Here is a 23,058-nt window from a genome sequence, read left to right on the forward strand (position 1 = left end):
TTCAAAATGAAGCTTCACTTCTTCAAGGCTGTCAATGTTGTGCTTTATTTCACATGATCTGAGCAATATCATCTAAGCATTATTTAATGAAAAGATTCAATAATGATTTATTATTTGCAGTTTTTTTGTCTTGACAAAATTCTACAAATTGATATTTAGAAAAAAGTAAACTATTTTACTATAAAAAAAAGCTATTTAAGAGGTCAAATAATAGTGAAATGCATATCATATAAAATTGGCTTAATTGCAGAAATTTTTTTGTTAAACTTTTCCAGATGGGTCACAGGTGAAAAGCCAAGTCATCGCTTTTGTTGACTGTTATAATTTATAATCATTCTAGAATGAAAAAGACAACTTATATTTATTTCCTAATATTTTATGGTGGTTACGAGATCGGTCAAATTGATCATACCTGGACAGAGATTAATTACTGAAAATAACAGTTAAAATAGTTTTTTTTTCTTAAGAAACATTTGATAATTTTCTGGATATTATAAAGATTTTGCATGTGAAATTTGAAAATTATTTGCATGTTGGATAGGCAAGATACGAAAAGAAAAAAAGTCATGAGAAAAACATTGTTTTACAAACGTTAAGGCTTAATAAAAAAAAACTGATATTTTAAATATAAAAGCATTGTAATATTTACTGATAATCTGCCAAATTTCGTTAACATGCACTTGCTGATTTAAAAGTTATAGCAAAGAAACTATAACAAGCACAAAATGGTTATAAAGTCGGTCCCAGGAACTGAGCCCATGCTAAAAGAGTTAAGCCTTAAAAGAAGATTCTGTGAAAATGTCTTCTGCCCTATTCATTGGTTAGAAACCTCTCATGCTTGAACTCAAGAAACATGGCTTGTGACCTGTCTGGGTTAGGGACATACTGAATAAGGACTGGGAATACTGTTAAATACAAGGATGCTAAAATAAAACGATAGTGAAGAAAGAATTCAGCAGTTTTCTCTTATCTTGGACAAGATTCTTGTTATTGGTTTTGAAAAGTTTGATAAAACTGTGACAGGGTTGCTAAGTACATGATGGATACTGCATACACCAATTTCTGGAAATTGGCCAACTCTTACTCATTTTTTCTCATGAACAGGAAAGTGTAGAGAGAGGTTTCTCTGTAGATAATGAAGTAGTTGAAAACCTGAAGGAGATGTCTGTTGTAGCTGAATGTATAATTTGTGACTATGTAGAATTAGTTAGGGGAGTACCAAATGTTTCTATCTTGAATGAACTGCTCATTTCAGCTGCAACTGCCAGACGCCATTATGAACATTATATGAAAGTTAAGAGATGAAGAAGAGATGTGAGGTAGAAGAAATTAAAGACAGATCAAAAGTATGTTAGAGGTTATAAAACTGTTAAATAGGTCTACTGACAGCCTAACAGTAAAAACTGAGTGAACAGGAAAATTTACCATTGTTACTTTGTCAAACTCTAATGAGAACTGCCAAAGAAAATCAAATGGAGTTGGAAGAAATCAAGAACTATAGAAAACATTGCTTCTGCTTAAAAGAAAAGTCAAATTCTTATCTTTTTCTAGAGTTTGGGTAGCAATACATTTTTTTTTTGTTTTTCAATGAGGTTTTTCTAGATCTCTCATTTTGTAAGATAATCCAGTGCACCATGATATTAAAATTATTAGTGTTTATAATTGTGCTTTTGTTCTGAAATAAAGTTGTGATGTGCATATGTTTGATTCTGCCTGCATTAAAATTTTGAGTTTTGAAGTTTTACAGGTTTGCTTTTAATTTTACATGCTCCTGATAGATGTGGACACAAATTTTAGGCTACTAATTAAGTGCTAGGCAAAATACAGAAGTTTGAAACTATCTTCCAGTTCTTCTGCAAGAAAACTTCTAAATGTACTAATTTATATTTTGGAAGATATTTTTTTGTCAAAAGTTTCATGATTGTCTGTTATTGGGACTCCTTGGAAAACAGAAGTTGAAGCATGAGTTTGTGTGAACCCTGCTGTAGTTCTATGACCTAGGTATATTGGTGGTGGTGGTGGTGTATGTTGTGTATCTTGTATGTTGTGAACCTCTTAAGATTTATTCAAGCTAGGCTAGAAGCAGAGGTATATAAGCATATGCAAAAACATTCACTGAATAATTGATTGGTATTTTTTTTTTCCATAAAGAGAAACCTTCTCTTTTCAGGGTCTTCTTTGCAATTGTGTGTAGTCCTATGGAGGACTTGGGGCAAGAGTTTTCTTCCCACCACCCAACTCAACCTATAAAGTAACAAAATTACAGAATTTTCAAAAAATGAAAGCATGTTATGTATAATATTACAGTAGGGATATAGAGGGAGTGCCTCTACTTATCTTGTAGAGGAGTGCTTCAACGATTGCTGTGCCATTCCTGTTCACTGATGAGCCTTTCAAGTTGCATCTAGTATCAGGTGGTCCTCTGGGTCCGTAAAGTTTTGATTTTGTGGATCTTGCAAGCTGGTTTATATGATTTGGGACTGAGTATCATCAGACTGGTCTTTGACCTTAAAACAAGAAGATAGAAAAAACTACTACTGGTAATTATACATTCATTGAGTTTGGATTCATATATTTTATTGAATCACAATTTTTTTTATCCACATTTCTGAAGTCTCTTTAACAGGAGCTATTTTATTCTACTTCAGTGGTGACTGGAGGTACTCTGGCAGTGAGAGATTTTACTGCCATTATACATCAAGTTATTGGTTCTCTCCAACAGTTTTCATCTTGAACCAAGAACTCGTAGCCTTTTCTAGCTTCTACTAAACCTGCATTGTCTTTGGATGAGCTTGATCAGTTTTTCCCACAACTCTCCTTTCATTCAGATTCTTCTATTTCTGACAAGGATCAGGTAACCCTTCTTTGTTTTTTACTACTCTGAAAACTCAGGTTTGTGACATTTTTGCATGCACCTCATCACTAGGATTTTTTTTCCTATTTCATTTTCTGCCTGATTTTTACATTCTTTCAGATTTTCTGTCTCAGCTTCATCTCAACTCTCAATTGCCTCATCCTTCTAGACTTCAAAACTCCTCCTCTCTTGCCATATTCAAAATTTTTCATCTTTTCTAGAACTTCATTACTTTGAATCTCTCTTTTCAGCTTTGGGAGCTTCTCCTACTTTGACTCTCTCTTGTCCTTTCTGCTTGTCTTTTGCTAGCTCAGCTTCTTTTTCTGAGGCTCTGTATCCCAACCCTGACAGCTTTACTGTGGAAGATTGCACTGACCTGTTCTCCATGATGCCTTAATTATTTCTCAACTAGCTGTCCAGGAAACTTGATTTCTTTGTTTCTGGTATTTGCTTAGTTAGAATGCCAGATTTTCTGGAGTTACTCCCAGAGTTTTGTTAGGAAATTCAGTTTGCTGTCTTCCTTTGAGAATTTTTTTGAGTTCTTCATCCTGTCCTACTCCTCATTCTTTGGACTCTTCCTTATGTCCCCCTCCTGACAGACTAGCTGTCACCACAGAGCTCAGAGAAAGCCCATTTCTGAGCCACATTTTGGTTTCAGTCCTATGGGAGTGTAGCTTTTACATTTTTCACACCCCTTGATTTACTTTGCAGAAAACCCTTGAATCATACAGGATTTCTCTCAAGAGGCTTTCTCTGTCTTTCAGGACTCAGGCTCAGTATGTCATCAACTAAGCCCCAAGGGCTTTCACATGAGGATGCATTCATTGGGTCTGCTTTACCACTACTATATGGGCAATTGACTCCTCTTACCTCAAATTGGGAGACACTCTACTGTGACCCATCTCCAAAACTCTGCTCATTTGAGTTGGCTGGTCAGGCTTTCTAAGACATTAGTGACTCTTACTCAGTAACACATTCCTTTGAGATCTGTATCACCTCATTTGCTCAGCCTTCTGGAGATTTTTGTTTCCATTTTTTTTTTCTCCTTTCTTATAGCTGCCTTCTTGTCTTGGTCATTCTCCCCAAATCCCTGGATATCTCTCTTCTACCAAATTTCCTGTACTTACATCTGTTCATAGGTACTCTCTTACCAGGTGGTATAGTTCTGGACACCTTCCACATCAACATCCTCAAAATGTTGGTAGTTCAGTGGGTCTGCCAACTTCTGTTATATCTGTCTGGACATCCTTTTATCATTCGTTTGAACAAATCCACTGTTATTTCTTACATCACTTGATAGGAAGGTGCTTTTTATTGAGATGTATCTTTCTTGTTCTGGAGTTCCTCTTTTAGGCCTATGTCCACAACATCTGATTTATCAGCCTGTCATGTCCCAGGAACTTTGTTAAAAGGATCCGGTATGGGCTGGATAGCTGATTTGCAAAGTAGTTACATCCTCTGCTATTTTAAATCTTTTCAATATGGGGTAAGTCAATATGATGACCTCATCACCATTTTGTGCTTGTTATAGTTTTCATGCTATAACTTTTAAACTAATAAGCTAATGCTAACGAAATTTGGCATGTTATCAGTAAACATTATAATGCTTTCATACACAAAATATCTAATCTTTTTTATTAAGTTGTAAGGTTTGTAAAGCAATGTTTCTGTCATGCCTTTTTTTTTCTTTTCACATTTTGCCTATCTATCATGCCAAGTAATTTTCATTTTAAAATTAATATAACAAAACTGGTTAAAGCATTTACATACTTAGATATATTGTTGATTCTTACTCTTGAGAATCTTCTACAATTTTGGAGAATAGGCGGGAGTTTCGCAATACATATCTAACACTATAAGCTATGTATGTTTCTAAATATAAATGTAATCTAAACAATGTTCATATTAAAATAAATACATAAATTCATTACAACAGTCTCTATTTTCTAAACTTACCAAAACTCTAATTGGGTGAGTCGTTCATACAATGCCACAAGCAGAAACAATAACAAAGATCATTCAAAAACAAACAAACAAGAAGATAGAGAAACCTACTGAGTGGTCAATATTTCCTCATAGGGAATACTTCTCTATTTCATAATCCACATTCAGTAAGAGATAAAGTGTACAACCCGTATGCCCTTGTACATTACCTACTGTTGAAATGGGGTTTTCTACAACAATGCTTTAGCAGTATCTACCATGATTTTCTGAATTTAATACATATTTTTGCATTAGAAATGCATCTAGAAGATAAGGTGCGTATAATATTTGCTAATAAATCTAAGTTATTATTATTATTATTTTCTTTTTATAGCCAGTCCCGACCATCTTTTCCAACACACGTTCTGAATGATAATACATACTTACTAGAATTGTGTTTAAGTGCTATGTCTTATTAATTGTAAGGCATAAATGAGAATTGTCTCATCTTTTCATTCATTTTCAGTATCTTTAAACATGATTTTTGAAATAAAATGATTTTGAGGCTTAGTTAACCCTATCAAGACAGGTAGGGGTCAGAGGGCATGTCATGTTTGTAGATTTACATTCAACATTTTATTTGGCTATTAGTTTATAAATGTATGTCAATAAGTTTGGTAACAAATAGTAGATTATAATTATAGTATTAGACATTAGTTAGTTTCTTATTTTGAAACTAAATATTGATTTTTGTGTGTCACACGGTACCTAGCCTACTGGGTTTGGTCAGATTACATTTTATGATGCCCACAATACAAGGTCTATAGTTTCGTACAAATTAGAAGCACAAATGTTTGATATTAACAAGCTAGAATATAAAATAAGAACCCCCTACCTTTTCTATTTGATGAGATATGATATTTAAACAACTCACTATATTGGCTTTGCTCACCAATTTATCATATGAGAAGACATATTTATCTATGCCTACTTTTATATACCAATAACTTTATAACCAATCGAAAGCTATATAGTTATTCTACATAATTCTGTCAGTCTTCCTAAGTTATTTACGAAAGAAATGCTCTTATATCATTGAAAACTTTGAAGTATTACTATCAAGGCTATTTTGTGAATAGAAATTATATTTTTTAGACCCAAATACAATTTAGTTAGGAAGCCTGATAAATTACAGTGGATTTTTGGGGTATTGGTATAGTAATTTATAATTTTTTTTGTATTCCAAAATGCTTATATAAAGTCTACAAAGATTATTTTTCCATCTTCACATGTAAATTTGGACGAGGCTTAGGAAATATGGCTCACGAGTGTAAACAAGGACTTGGTAATATCATTAGTAGAGATTATTGTTTTCCAAATATTTTTTATTTACTGTTTTATGTTTGAAGAAAAATAACTGTAATTTATATAATTTGTGGAAGTCTAAGAAATAAATTTATCACTGATCAACTGATCTTAACACATGAAAAGGAACATCTTTATATGTAAACACCCAGTAGAACTTGTGGTTTACTGGTGAATAATTTGTTTCTCAAGTTAAATCAAGAAGGCTAAGCAGATACCAGCCAACCAAAATGAGCCGTATTTATATTACTGGAAACTACACATATATTGGTTTCTGTATAAGCATGGTAATATAGGAAACAATGTCCGTAAGCATTTATACACATTTACACTTATACCAATGCTAAATCCCGACCACCGAGTAAGATAACTAGCAAGTTTATTGGATAGGATACAACTTTATACTTTGTACAGAGCCATGTCATAAATATTTTCTCTCACTTTATAAAGTATTTTAAACAATTCTTATTGCAACCACTGTATTGTAAAGAAGCCAGCAAATTCTATCCCACTGTGTTCTCTAAGCAGCGATTTGAATATTTTCTGTAGGATACTTCCACTACAAAGTCATAAACATTTTATAATACTTTAAACAATTATTGTCGTAACCATTATACTGTCCACATGTTGATATATCCTATTCCACTGTGTTTTCAAAGCAGGAAAAATTCTGGGAACTGCACCGCATGAACATATTTGATTTTGATGATATCAAAGTACTTAAAGTAAGGTAACACTTAAACAGGAACAGTGATTCATTGCTTTATATTCAGCAGGTTTCTACTTCAGCACTAACAGTAGAATAACAATAGGAAATAGGTGTAAAAACATTAGAAGAAACTCTCAGGAGATTTACTTGGAACTTTACTGTCCATACTGAAAAGAACAGAGTACTATTCATTTTGTTTCTTCTAATTTGTAACTCATCTACAAGCAATAAAATAACTACAGAAAATAAATGTGAAAAGGTGAGAGCGTAAACTCTGACCATAAGTACTTTGAAATTTTATAAATCACTGCTAACAATACTATACATTTTATTTTGCAACCTTTATTTTTGTTATAATTTGATTACTTATCTACAACCTGCAGAAATAAGTATAATGTTACAGTACAAAAAATGGCAAAGTATAAAGCTTTACTGAAAATAAAATTATTTGATATTTAATTATGAGGATTTTTATTTTTCATTTGTTTTAATTGTTTATTATTATAAAAGAAACTAAAATCATAGAAATAGAAAGTTGTTAGGTAAGATAATGAAAGAAAAATAATAAAATACCATCATGAGGTATACATGCCAGAAGGTTCTGTATTACTCTGTTCGATAGGGTCGTGTCGATGCACGTGCGCCATGTAATTTTCAACTTCTGTCGGGGTATTTTTAGTCAGACATGGTTCAAAGGTCAGTAATACTTGCCTCTCCACAGAACCATCCACCTTACTGCCCCACTTCCAGTGCCTCTGGAGAATGTATTGCCCACCTGTTAGTGAATGGGTATAGTCTAATACTGATTGTATCATAGATAAGCACAGTTCATGTTATTATGTGTATGGGTGAGAACTCGTCCATAGGTTTGGCAAATGCACAAAAACCTTTCAGCATCAGCACTGAGATGCCAGATGTTTGTTCTGTGAAGGGTTGAGTTTCTATTTGAAATACTTTTTCAGGTAAGGAAAACTTTAACTATTGCAGTGTTTATTTGTAGTGTTCATTGTTTAGAAGATAAGGACAAAGAATGTTCTTTTATTTGTATTAAAATTGTGTTATTTAATCCTCAAAAATCTTCATCAAGATCTGGAAACTGTGCTATAACCAAGATTCACAGCCATTTAGTTACACAAGTAAGTAATGTGTATTTTCAGGACACATTATCAAAAGATACTTAGTGTAGAACAAGATTTGATAACTCTGTGCATGAAGAATAAGTCTGAAGACTAATTCTAACTTTAGGATGTAGAAAGCTAACCTTGCTGTAGCTTAAGTGAAAGCTAATAAACTTGTATAACTAAAAATGCACACTTTCCTCCAGGAAACTTGTTTATCAAAATCTGTGGAGTCTTCATTATTGACTAATAACATGCTCTTCCGCAACCAGTCATACTTATATTAAATTCAACCTGATTTTTGTTGTAAGTTACAAGTATTTTGAGTGTGACTCAACATTGTTTTCTACTTTTAACTTGTACCATAGTAATTACGTAGGGTTTTATTTTGAGTTATGGTTACTTCTATACTTTTGAGATAGAAATGTTTTGAGTATTGTATCTGTGAGTTAGTTCACACTTTAATGTATTTAGTTGTGTGTATCTTGAGTTTTACATTTTTGCCTGGTTTTCTTATATATATTCATTTTATTTATTTCATTTTCCATATATATGCATAAATTTTCATTTGTATCCAGTGTTTTATTTAATTCTATTATTTTGAGCAGTATTGAAATATATTTTTTAATGATTCTGCCTGTTATGTTCAGTTTTATAATTTTTATAAAGTCTTGCACTGTTATCTTTTTCATTCCATGTGTTATGCCTGTATATCATTTTGTTACAGTTATTTCAGTTTTATGTGGAATTCTGTTTACTTTTGGATTGTATTTCATGCCTTATACTGAATTGTACTAAAAGGTGCTTGTATCCTAGTTTTATCTTGTTTATTTTGTGTTAACCTGTTTATTCTGTTTATACAATTTTATTTATTTTACACTGAATAACCCATCATTCTGTTTTTCTTTTGCATTAGTTTTGCATCATATTATTGTTTTTCAGATTATTTTGTGTAGTTTAACAGTTCCAGAGCATTTGTTTATTAAGTTTGTTTATTAATGGAAACCAAGATTTCATCAGTTAAGAGTTAATTTTTGTCACTTAGTACAAATATTAAAGGATTAGACCTATATATGTTCTGATATAGGGAAAAGGGGAGAGTTAAGAACTGTAAAATTTTTACCCTTTTATGAGTTGAGAAATCTCTTTTATTTGGATTTATTCATTTGATTTTTAAGACATTATTTTGTAGGGTTTAATAGATATTCATGTGCACAGTCATCATAACTTGCATCAATTTCAGTGGTATAGCCAAAGTTGAGCTTGGCTGTACATGTGCCTGGATGAGTGATCATAAATTCTTAACCTATAAAAGATATGAAGCATATAAAAGTAGTTTGGTGCAGTAGGGTTGAAACAAACTGTGAAGGGGAGGACACAAATAATCAATGAGCTGACGGAATCATATATTAGTACATAAGTAAGTTTAGCATTTAGTGTGCAGGATTAAAGTATCACATCTAATTGTTTATAAAATACTGTTGTTTTGATGTAATTATGTATAATGCAATGCCAGAAAATATTACATTTCTTTGGCGACATACTCAAGCAGATTCTACATAAATATGAAGTGACCAGACCAAAAAGTTGTCTGCAAAGTGAGCATGACCTGTGGTACCCAAGCAAATTAAAAATATTTTTCTATTCTACTGATCAATCTTTTTATCATAATTAGGTTGTGTACCAGAGATAGCACTGTTTCCATTCCATAAAGTCTTTACTCTTTTGGTCATGATTTTCTATCAAATCTCTCTTGGTGTCTGGGTTCATAAACAAGTGAAGGGATGGTATAAGGGTTTGAGCAAGTTAGTATGAAGTACGAGTTAATCTTCCCTAAAATATGTAAAATGAGAAAGATGATCTAGAATTGTGAGATGTTGTATTTAGATTTGGTCTGATTTAACCCTTTGAAAAAAGCCTACTTACTCTGTAAATAGGTTATGTAACGTTTGTGAAATTTCTTTATTAAAATGAAACCTGGGGCTTGATTTTAATGGTTGCCCTAGATGACTAAATACTTCCTTGGACAGCCAACTTAAACCCCTGTGTTGTCTGATGGACTACTAGTGCCCTGGAACAGACCTGTACTCAAAACAGCATCACAATAAGGTGTCAAAAATTAGTTGCATAAAGATGCAAAATAAACATTAATTGTATTTTTTGAAAATGAATAAATAAATAATTTTTTTTTTTGACAACCAATACAGCCTTCCAGACAACCTCTGATCAAAGTCAGATTGTCCTAAGTGCAATCTGGAAATTTCCTTAAACCGATTTCTGAAACCAGTTGATGAAATTGTTTGAAATTTGACAAAAACTTTCCTAAAAGTATGTAGTTTCAGAATAATTAAATATTTTTTTCTATTAAAAATGCGTTATAATTATAGTTTTGGACTCAGGAGGGTCAAACCCTTTCAATTGATGTATTTGACCATGCCCAGGGTCTCGTAGATTAATTTACTCTAATCCTTCCTGAAAGAATTTCAATTTGAGGGTAGGCTAGTAGAGATCCTAATAAGTAATAAAATTGAATCAGCTTTACGTGCACCCCACACTTGGTATTGATGGGGCACAAAAATACAGGTAATAAAAAAGAAAAAAGGTCTCGTAGATTAATTTCTATCATCCTGCCTAAAGGAATTTCAAGTGCCATGGTTATTGAGGATTCCATCTTGTTTATCTTGCAGTTTTCACATATCATTTGCATAATATCTAGAACCTCCTATATGAAATTCAAAAGATTTTTTTAAGTTTTGTTATCAGTTTTCCCTACCATCTCACTATCATCAATGTATAGTGTAATGAAATGCTTAAAGTTAAGAAATAGAAATATGTACATACCTTTTGACTCTTCATTGAATAATATTAAAATATCTTCTTCAGTTCATGTGTGTAATTTCATGTCTTTACCTTTTCACTTATAGTTTATTTTTAATGTTTTATTTTCTATTCCTGTTTTTTACTGTTCATTATTTATATCAACACATGTTGGAGGGTACCCAAGGGTGATAAACAGGGTATGAATGGCAGTGATACTTTAGCCTCTGGCAAAATATCGTTTGGTAATGTACTCCTTGTGGAGTGATGCGAATCTTTTGCTATTTTATAAAAATTATTAAACCTTTCAAATAAAACATAAATAATACAGAATTATCTAAAATATAAAAGTAAAAGCTAACTACAATTTAACTGTCTATCATGGGCAAAGTTCGAAATTGTTTGTAGCTCATGAACCACATGACAACAAAACTGAAGTTTTTATAGCTTTTGGAAAAAAAAAAAGAAGGAATAAAAATTAAAATAGTATAAAATTTGGAACTATAACGTACTTGATAGTAATAATAATTTCATTAAAATACATTGGTAGTAAAGTGGTTTAATTAAACTTTGAATGTAACTGTGTAACATGCAGAAAGGAGCTTAAAAAGTGTCATTGTCAAAAGGTTAATAGTGTGGTTTCAACAATACTTTTGTGTTTGTTGTGTAGTGAAGGCAGTGTTAGAGTAAGAACCTGAGCACATTTTGATAGTTTAAGTTCATGTGTTCCCAAGAAACTATTTTTCTTTCTTTTATACATATGTTTGAGTTTTCTTTGTTATCTGTGTTGATTTTATTCTTTGAAGTAAACCCTCTCATCTTTGCAATACTTACCTGTTAGTTCCATTTTTATATGTAAAATACTCTACTGTGTTTATCAGCGTTGTAAATGTTAATTAATTTTTTGCTTACATAAAACTACAAATCAGTACATTATGTTTTTTAGATTTTTGAAAAATTGTGTGTTTATTAGTAGTTTTAATGCATCTTTTGTAGTAATGTCTTGGGTTTTTCTGCAAATTGATGTGCGGTACAGCTCCAAACATTTGTCGTATATTCAGGTTCCAATTTTAAATTACACAGTTAGAAATAAGTTAACATATGAGACAATAAAGTTTAGCATAAATGTAGACCAACATTAATTTATGGTAATAGAATGAAGACTTGTTTTTGTTCATTTTGTAACATGTAATCAAATATTGGGAAGTTAAAATCAAGACATCAGAAGACCTAGGGGTACAAAATAAGATGAAAGTGTCAATTGTTTATGCTTGAATTCATTCTTGATTTATGATTTCTTTTAAGAGGTATACATTATATATAAAAAGTGTAAAACATATCTTAGATATCCAAAGCTTGACAAACATTTTATCTTGCTTTTGTTTTAACAGAATTTTCAAAGTTGAATTGCTTAACAGATTCAAATATCACTTTGGTTTCAGATTTGTTATCCATATTCAAGCTCTGATAGTGTTTTCTAAATAAAAATTTATATGAATGTCATTATAATAAAAACAAACCATTCAAAGCCAGCCCTGATCATTCAGATATTTACCAAGCCTTTCCTTAAACACCCTTAAATTAACTTCACCTACAACATCTCAAAGCAACCCATTCCAAAAGCTAACCACTCTTTGAAAAATGAAGCTGTCTTAGGTTAAAATAACTCCTACCCTGCAAGTATGTGTCCCCTAGTCTTATCATTCTCAACATTAAATACAATATATATGACAACCTTTCCATCCAGATATCATCTTAGTAGTCCTCCTCTGAACCCTTTCCAACAATTCAGTGTCTTTTCTCTAGACAAGGAGCCCGAGACTGAACACAGTACCCCCATAATTGGCCTAATCAATGTCATATATAATGAAATTATAACATCTTTAGCTTATGTTCGATGATTCTATAGGTACATCCTAAAATCTTGTTTGTTCTACTGCAAGTAAGAGTACATGGCTTGGATGGCTTAAGAGACTAATCAACCAGAACACCAAAGTCTTTTTCTTCCAACATTATTAAGTTTATTTATATCATAGTTATACTCATTCAAATTATGATATACCACATGTATTACCAAGCATTTATTACAGTTAAAAGCCATCTGCCATTTATTCACCCAACTCACCAAATAATCCAAATCCTTTTGTAAAGCAGCAGCATTTTCCTCATGGCCAGCAATACCTAAAGCTTTAACCTTCTTGCCACGGGCAGGTCAAAGTGTGCATGTCATGACTTTTAAGATAGTTGCAATCAAAATTGAATTAAACTACCTTTTTAGTACTGTACAGAAATATACTTGTCATCAAAACATAGTTAATAAACCAAATGTTAATATCATATACGTTTTAAGTTCTTTATCTTATAAGGAAATATTTCAAAAACCCTTAATCTCCCCTAGTATGAGAATTGTGACATTTGAGAAGTACAGAATATAATGTAAAGTACTCATTATAATATAGAATTTACTAAGACAAAGCATAATTTTTATAGCCTTCAATCTTAGTTGCTTAGTCATAAACTAGAAAATTGTACCTCCTTGCCATGCCCACCTCACATCATCTCTTTCACAAATTAACAATAGTTCTCTCTGATGTTTTATACTATATTATGTATAACTGATAGAAAGTCAAGGTATTAAATCATGTATCATATTATGTAGTTTTCAGTGTAATGTCTATTTTGTCTTCAGTTTGAAATTTTCTCTCCCAGTCTTCAGATCAACAAGGCTAAGGTAAGGTTTAAAGGCTCTTATGCTAAAGTTAGAAAGCCAGAAAAGTGTGATTGTTTTAGGACATTGTTTGCTCTGTGCTTGTTATTATTTTGTGTACTTGGATCATTAGTATGTATATTAAAAAAAAGTGGGCTTAGTTTCATCAACAGTCAAAAGCAAAAACAAAACAACCCAGATAAGTATTATATTTCTTTACTTATTTGCATAAAAGTAACTAAAATCTAAAAATTAAAGCACTGAGTGATTTACAACTTTTGTGATGGGAATATTAATTAAACATAGCTCAAAGGCCAATAAAACAGTGAAATTAAGTATAAACAGATGTATACTGTTACAAACCTTAAGCTATTTCAGATATATAGTTGTAGTTTCATGTTACAATTTACAGCCATTCTAGAAAGAAAAAAAGCAGTTCAAATTTATTTCATATTTTTTATGGTGGTTACAAAGTTGGTTATAATGTTAGGGTAGAGAAAATAACAGATATAAAGTTTTACTGAAAAAAAAAGATATTTATTTATTTAGGAGGTTTTAGAGATTATGCATATGAACTTTCACAATTTTCAGATGAAGAAAATATTTTTAGTCTAAACATGAAAATCACTTTTCACTTAGAGCAGTCAACACTCTAACACCATATATTCATGGACAAATTTATAGTAAAAATATTTAATTAAAACGTTTGAGTTTTTATATGCAAAAGACTTGTAATGTTTACTGAAAGCTTGCCAAATTTTGTTAAGATAGAGAAAACATATTAAAAGCTATAGTTTAGAAACTCAGATGTGTCACAAACTTGGTTGAATCAACTGAGCCTGTAGCAAAATAATTAATATCATCAACAAATATAAATAAGTTATTGCCCATTCCTTCTTCTTCTATGTTGTTGATGTAAGTTAAAAATAGTAATGCTCCTAACATAAAGGATGTAAAGTTAAAGAAAAGCAATATAAACATGAGAAGTTTAAATTAACTGCATTGATGGGAAATTGGAGGGATTATAGAAGATCAAGAGAGTTTATCAGACTAGAAATTATTAAATTAAAAAACTATGTAAGGGTTAGCTGAAAATATGAACAATAAGGATTTCGTCAAATATGTTAAGGGTAAGCAAAATGTTAAGATGGGAGTAGGACCTTTGAAGGATGACTCTGGTTGGCTAATATCTAATGATTATGAGATGGCTGGGTTGTTAAATGTTACTTTTTTCATTAGTTTTTACTAGTAAAGATTTAAGCAATATCCCTCAAACTGAACAGTTGTTAGATAGAGACCAGGTTGAATAAAATGATCACATTAATTCTGGGCTTGTTAAAAAAAAATAGGAAAATTTAAAGAATGATAAAACACCTGGACCAGATAATATTTACGTAAGAGTTTTGAAAGAGGTTAGGAATTGGATATACGAGTCACTTGCCACCATTTTCTCTTAAGTCCTTGAGTAGGGGCCAGGTGCTAGAAGATTGAAAGTTGGCTAATGTTATTTCTCTTTCCAAGGGAGGTAATAAAAATTGTCCCAGTGATTATAGGCCTGTTAGTCTTACATTAGTGTTGGAAAAAGTTTTTAAAAATCTGAAGAAAGATACTTTGCAAAGTCGTTTAACAAAATTTAAGATTTTTATTGGATAGTCAGCATGGTTTCACTAAGGGAAAATCTTGCCTTTCTAATCTTTTGATAAATACTTTACTGTTTACGTATATGAGGGTACAGTGTAGATGTGGTATATCTGTATTTTCAGAAAGCATTTGACAAGATGTCGTATAAAAGGCTTGTTAAAAATAAAATTCTCTGTAGGTGTTGGGGATAAGTTGACTCATTGAATAGAAAACTGGCTGGATGGAAGAAATTAAAGGGTTGTTATAAACAGAATTCAGTCAAACTGGATTAATTTTACAAATGATGTACCGTACCTCAGGGCTCAGTGTTAGAACCTCTGCTAATTTTGATTTACATCAATAACATAAATAAAGGAATGGTTAACAGATTATTTAAGTTTCCTGATAAATAAGTTTTGGGTGGTGCTGGCTGTGATGAGGATACTACTGACTTACAAAAAGATTTGGATTATTTGGTGAGTTGGGTAAAAAAAAAAAAAAAGACAGACTACACACACCCAAATTATACAGCACAAGCACCTCATGTAATGTGTAAGTTACAAATATAGTATTGATTGTATATATTAAAATTAAAAACAGAAAAAAAAAACTTTTTGAGTTGTGCTCATGCTGTCAACAACCATGTGACTAGAGTCCTAATGTCCTTGTCACCATGCAGAGTTATTCATGTGACGTATGTTAGGAGGATTATATAAGCTCTGGTGTCCTACTGTGATTCAGACTTTTTATTGATGATCATGCTATTAACTTTGCTCACTGTTACTTTAGAAGTTGATGTTTACCACTGCTGCAAATGTTTCTACCAATATCTAAACTTCTTATGAGGCCTTACTCATGTAATCTGCCTCTAGCATGCAGTTCATGAATAACAACAACTGCAAAAAAAACAAAAAACATTTGCACTGGGTGATCCCAGTTGTCTTCCCTGTAGTTAGCTTTTAAAAATTAGTGGTAGTGGAAGATAGCCTTAGTAACTTTACTATAACAAAAACATAATGAGAAAGTTTGGTGGTAATATTCTGATTACTTGGATAGCTGGAATATTTGAAAATGTTAGTAATATTAAATCCTAATTTGGATTAGTTTTGTGAAAGTCAATGTAATCAGAATTTTGAATAATTGTTTATTGAAGTAATTGGAAACACTAATTTGGATTAATTGACTGGGTGACACTGTAAATGTTGCTCATAGATAATCAATTACATTTCCCAGCTCTAATAAGTTACCTAATTTTTCTAAATATTATTCAGGAGAAAAAAAAATACTTTGTAATCTTCTTCAGCTGCAGCTCCTATGTTTTTGACATCTTCAATCATCATATGTTATTATGAAGTACACACACATGCACACACTTTTGAGCTAACTTTAGAGATTGTTTGCTTTGAAAGAGCTGACTAGTATTTTAGTATTTGACTTCTGGTAGTCATTTCTATTGAGACAACCAGCAAGTAATCTGATCTTACCTCCCTCATCTAATTCTCAGTTGATGTCTGCTACTTCTACTCATTCCATTTCATCCTCTCAAGTGGCCAAAATTACTAATAATTGATACTTAATTGCTTTTGTTCTGGACAAATCTCCCATCTAAACTGTTAAAGGATTGTATTGGATCCTTGGATTTGGCTGATCCTTCAGTCAAGTCTTAATGTCTTCTTCTTCTTCTTCCTTCTAATCCATTTGCTTACACATTCTGGATGAAGAAGTGGTATACCTTCTTCAGAAAGGAACAGTCAAAATGTATTTATCATGATTCTTCAGGTTTCTACTCCTATTGCTTTGTGGTTCCAAAGAGATCAAGAGATTGGAGATCTGTTTTAACTCTTATTTCCCTAAAGACATCTCATTTTAAAGTCCCCCAATGGGACAGTGGTAAATTTATTGACTTGCAGCACCAAAATCCTGGGATCGATTCTCCCCGGTGAACACAGCAGATAGCTCAATGTGGCTTTGCTATAAAAAATGATCACCCAACCTCATTTTAAAATGGGAAATATATATTTGTTATGAAAGATCCCTCATAATGACCATTGGATAATTATAATGGTGGATGTAAAAATTTCTTATATTCATATCCCTATTTGTCCATTATCCTGCAATTTCTTCATTGCCCTTCCCTTCAACTGCATCCATATTCCAGTATTTGCCGGAATTTTACCATTCTTTAGATATTAATTTTTACTTTTACTTGAACCAACTGGCTTATTCTAACACTTCTGTTTGTTCAGTCAAACACACACACACACACACACACATGATGACTTGACCACCCAGCTGGCTACATCTCTTGTGTGAGTAATCCATATATCTAATTCCAATTTTAATACCAACACAGTAGTTTAGATGACACAGTTCAAGATGAATTTCATCCATTTTCTGTGATGTTGCAAACTTTAGAGTCTCATGTTTTCCACACCTACTGCCAAAGATATTTTTTTTTGCTTTGTGAACAATGTGTTTATTTGACAAAGTCACGCCCTTAGGGTGCACTCACATCCAACAGCACCCCTTTCCAATTGAATCTTGCTTCTTAGTGGTGTGTGACATGAGAAGCATTGTTATGCAGCTTGTTTCTTCAGTTTGGGTTACATCAAAGTTGTGGCAGCAGAATCTCTTTTTCATCCTCATTCTAAAATCCTTCATCTTTTCCTAGATGCTTCTCTCTCAGTTCAGATGCTGTGATGGAGAATTGGTATCCCTCAACAGCTCATTTCATGCATTAGAACATTGAGTTGTTTGCCATGCTTGTCTTAAATTTCTGCCCCTTTTACATCATCATTCTCTGTGAGTTCACACAGACAATTCCACAGTTGTAGCTTTTATCTTCAGTTAGGGTTGTATTTGTACTACCAGCATTTGCTTTGCTGCAGTTTCATTGATTTCTTGGGTTCATTCTCAACTTGCTTAGGCCTGAAACATTGTGTCAGATTAAAGTTTTCCTAGATTTTATTACCAGCATATGTTGTTTATTTCTACCTCAAGTAAATTGCCAAATACAGTTAATCACAGTACAGGATTCTTCATATTACTTCCCTTTTGCCAGCCTAAATCATGATTTCCTCCTTTTATATCAACTTCACAGGGAGCCAGTCCAATTACCACCATGTGATCATGTTCGGCATTCTCAGTCATTCTTTTTTTTCCCAGTGATGTTCAATTTCTGTGACTTATAGCTGGCTTTTGTTTAGATCTTTGTCCAATAAAACAGATTCTCTTTCTGAGAGGCTTGATTATTAACCCATTTTTGCTGAAAATTATTCGTCATTGCTTTTCAATCTTCTTGCCTTCCAGATTTGATGCATTAAACATTGTATATTCTGTACCTTCAACTGCTTAAGAGTTTGCTTCTGTTTTACATATTTGTTCCATGATCATGGCATCATGGGTATCAGCTTCTTTCTTTGCTGGTCACAGGGCTGCTTTACTTGTTCAGTGGCATTTTCTGAGCCTATCATTTTAATGACCCAAGTTTTGACACATTTTCCTTAATGTGGAAACATTTATCGAAAAAACACAAAAAACTTTCTTCTTATAATATGAGACTCGGGGTTTGAATAGATTCATCCATTAGGACGTTTGCTTGTTACATACACCCTGTGATTGTTCTAGCTAACATTTTATCCTCTGCATTTTGCTCCACAAGAATGTGATATCCCTGGAAGTGGTCAGAGAATACTACCTTAACTGTTGATGCCTCGGTGGCTGTGTTTCCAGTCTTGCACATTCTTGTGTAGCAAGCACTGAGATGATCATTCTCAGTGTAATGTCTTATAGCTCAAACCATGATGGGGAGTAAAACCTTTATTTTTATCTTTCATAACCTATTAGTCTGTTCCATTTGTACTATCCTCATGTTTTAGACCCCATCCAAGGATCTCTATAGGCCTTTTTAATTCTCCCTGGCTGATCATTGACTTGGCTGACCATCTCCAATATATAGATATAGGATGCTTAGCCTCAGGAACATGCCCATTGTTCAGTTATTACTCATCTACTCCTTCAGAACTGTTCCACTTCCTGTTCTGCCATCTCATGTGACCACACCTGAGAATGTGATGGCTTGATAGGTACATGCTATCTAGCGAAACCACAGCCAAGGGAACTGGCTTGGATTTTTCCAAGCCCGTTCCCTTGGCTGTGGTTTCGCCAATTAATTAAAAGGTGTCTAGGGCAATGAAATACCTGTTCAAGAATATTTTTTTTTCTTAATGTCTTTGTTAATGTCTGTGTTGTCTCACAGTGTCTTATGAGGCTAGGCTGCACCATTTGTTTCTTCCATGAATCCAGTCTGTTGACTTTTACTTTGGTTCTTGATTCTATTCAATCCCTACTTGATCACATCTTTCATTTTTCTTGGTTCTAGGCTGTTACTGTCTGTTTTGGTGACTCAATGGTCCTATTACTGTCTTCAGTTTCTTTCTCCATCTCATTGGGAGTATTCTGAATTTTCATATTTCAAAGGTGTTTGTTTTTGTTTTCCATTGAATTTTACATTTTTTAGAATTGGATTAAAGTACAAACTATTATTTATATCTTAAACACATTCTTGCCCACCTCCCCACAACTGGTTGATAAATGCTTTCCATCAAGACTGCAACTACAAGATTTGTATTATAGCAGGAAAGCAGAACTTGTGTTCTGGATTCACAACAAATCACATGGGAGAGTAGAGAACTCTAGGGGTAAGTTAATACATATACTGTGTAGTGTCAAGGACATTCAGAACTTGTCATGTGGCTGAAAGCAACTCAAAGAAGAAAAGCTTTTTGTATTTAGTGAATTAACTACCTGTTTGAAATTCATCTTAATTCTGAAAATGTTAATTTTACATTCTGGGTGCAATTCAGTGGTAGTGTATATCTGTAATATAGATGTTATGAATGGTGCAAACTATTTGATACAGATGTCTACATTTTCATGAAAATCTTAAATACTCAGTATAGAAGATAATTTGTTTGAACTATCTGATAGTGTAATATTTTTACCTTTGTAATGAGAAAATCAATAAAAATATTTTTTTCTTTAATATGAAACATTTCAGATGGTGCACCTGATCCGAAAAAGCCTGCTGCTGTGAATGATCGTGAGTGTATTTCTGTTTCATTATTTGCTACATGACAGTATCATGTTTTTCTGCGTACAACCAAACTGTATTAGTTTACAGTAAACAAACTGTCTTTAGTCAAACATTGCAAATACAGAATGCACTATAAATTGAGTAGTAGTCTTTTTTTTTTTGTTAAACAGGTGATACTCATTGCCAGTATGTTGCTTCAGTTTTACTGATGAAAACTTTGCATGTAGTATTTACTTTAAACAAAATTATAAAAGCATATAATTGTTTAGTGTTTCAAAATTTCATCCAAAAATGTCTTAGAAAGTCTGGCTCATAGGAACAGTTAACCTATTTATTATCATAAGTATGCTTACGTGTGTGCAGTACCCTAATATCACTCAGTGAAGCTTTGTATTGTCTTAGGTGTGGAAAATGGCTTAATATAGTTTTTATTCTTTTGTTTGCTATGTTATGAATGAAAAACGTCTTAAAGTTACATTTGGTAACAGCCTCTGTTATTAATTATGCCTTGCTCTTGATAGTTGACTGCTCAGAATTATGGTTCTAAGTTGGTCTTATTGCAGGTATTGTTACCTGGTGTGAGTTTGTGCATTTTCATATCAGTTTGCCCCACTGATAGTGCTCAAAATTGCAGTTTTCTGTTGATCTTGGTGTGGTGTGTGGTTTGTTTTTTAAAGTGAGTTGTCTATAATTTCAACAACAATTTTCTTTATTACCCATTCAAGCCATTTCCAAACTGTTTTACATTAAGTATTTGAAAAACTTTTATGTGTGAATGTTTATTTATATTTTAATTATGGCTGTTTGACAAGAAAAAGACAATCTAACTATGTAATGTATGCTTTTAAGTGCCTCATTTCTTCAGGCTTAAAATATTGGCTGTCATCAACATATTTCACATAATTTTTTGTTAAAATATCTTGTAAAAAAATACAACTAAAAATTTCATAAAGCGAACTTTTTTTTCACTTTTTTTTTTTTTTTACATATATTATCACTATTGCATGTGGCTGCACATCAATCCTTTACATTCATCACAATTATAGTAGTTTGAAATAATACAAATTGCAATGCAATCATTAATAATCACAAGTTGATTTTCACAATTTAATTTTTGTTCATCAACACATCAGGTTGATCTTTTTTTACTTATATTTAACATAAAATCAGACTATTCCATTCTTCCATGGGAATGATTTCTGAACAGTTAGGTCACCTGCAAAAATGATTTTTTTCATCTTAATTTTCACTCATTGCTTTCATTTTTACTTGTACTTTATAAATTCCTTACATCATGGCTATGTTGTATTTACTAAAAATGTTGTTTTTTACACGAACAATTGAACTTCTTTCACTTGAGTAATGAGTTCTGCTTTTCATTGTCTTTCATTATATTATAAATTCAGAACTGTAACCGATATTAACCCTAATGTTCATCATCATTATATCTGCCAACTTGTAAATATTTAATAAATGTTATCCAATTTGTGTTTTATTTTACATATTCTCTTCAAAAATGGTTAATTTTCACTTTTCATCAGTAACATTGATACAAAGCAGAGTTGTTTATTCACAAGAAATAGAAGTGTCTTTGACTTTCTCTGTGTAGGTGGTAATTTTCATTATAAAAATTAATATTTTTCCATAACTTTTTGGAGTTCTTTAATGGTGACCCATTCATTTATTGTTAGAACTGTTTTAACGTGGTAATCTTTACAACCATCTTATGTGTTACAATTCCCTTGTCTTAATTCTATACATTAATGCAATTTGACTCCAAGCAAATGATAAGGACTAAAATTAAATAAAATTGCATCCATATAGGTTTTGTCAACAGTTATAGCATCAGTATTAAAATTACCACTTTCAGTATTTATCCAAAGTATTATTTAAAATTAGAAAAATTGTCATTTTCTTGTCAAAAATACATAGATATCTTGGAGTAAATATTATAAAAACGCTTTTGGTATATTGTATACATAGGATTATTTACTAAAACAGCACTTCTACTACTCCTGTAAATTATTGTGCTTAACATTTTCAATGCGGTATGTATTTAACCATCTTACAATGTGCATGTCACAACTTTTCAACCTTTTACAAAGCGAACCTTCTGAATATTTTTTACTATTATTGTTTTTCTTCATCTTACCTTATATAACCTAATAAGTTTATAATTTTTACTTCTTAGATACTTTTATAACAATAAATAAAAAATATACTTAAAAAAACAAGAAATATAGCAATAACTTTGACCTCATTTTTTTATATTTTGCGGTCATTTTAAATAATTCTTATTTACTTAAATAGTGTACCTAAGGATACATTAATAACAAGCACAAAGTAAACAATGTCCTATAACTATTATAATTTAATTGGCTTTCTAACTAATATAAGAGATGCTTAAGATAATTCCCTTAGGTGCTCAATATGAATACTGAGAGATAAACTTTCAAACTGAAGCTGAAATTGACGATACTCTGTACTGAAAACAGTGTAGCATTATACATCATTTGATAGATTAAAACTTTGCCTTTCTATTGGCTATAAATGTTATAAAATATCAGAAAGAATAATTAGCAATTTGTAGAAGAGAGTATGTAACAGGTTTAGTGTGACAAGTGTGTCTGATTTTCTAGTTTATGGCTCTGTAAACAAATAAGATTGAAGACTATAAGAATTATGCAGTAAAGATATTGTATGTCTGCATACAACAATTTTTCTTTCTTGTCTGTTTCAGGCTTGTCCTCAAGCAGACAGTAGAATTCCACTACTATAGGGTTATTATACCAACACTCACTACATTTATAAGGTTTTCCCCCCCCCCACCCCATCACTAAAATCGTAATT

At 32.0% G+C, this 23,058-nt stretch overlaps 1 protein-coding gene across 4 annotated transcripts in view; it reads left to right on the plus strand.

Annotated features, from left to right (window-relative positions):
- The window catches only part of LOC106459772 (far upstream element-binding protein 1-like), a 154,019-nt gene that overhangs the window by 26,549 nt on the left and 104,412 nt on the right, over window positions 1-23,058 (plus strand). For 3 of the 4 annotated variants that reach the window (XR_002610627.1, XM_013919425.2, XM_013919426.2), the window contains exon 3: window positions 20,173-20,214. The exons of the other annotated variant lie outside the window; for it this stretch is intronic. Coding sequence is in view for 2 of the 3 variants with exons in the window: in XM_013919425.2 (XP_013774879.1) it covers window positions 20,173-20,214 (42 nt within the window). In the remaining variant the exon portion in view is untranslated. The remainder of the gene's footprint in view (window positions 1-20,172; window positions 20,215-23,058) is intronic. 4 annotated transcript variants of the gene reach the window in all.

Source organism: Limulus polyphemus, unplaced genomic scaffold (genome assembly GCF_000517525.1).
Source record: "Limulus polyphemus unplaced genomic scaffold, Limulus_polyphemus-2.1.2 Scaffold659, whole genome shotgun sequence".
In the NCBI taxonomy this organism is placed as follows: Eukaryota; Metazoa; Arthropoda; class Merostomata; order Xiphosura; family Limulidae; genus Limulus; species Limulus polyphemus.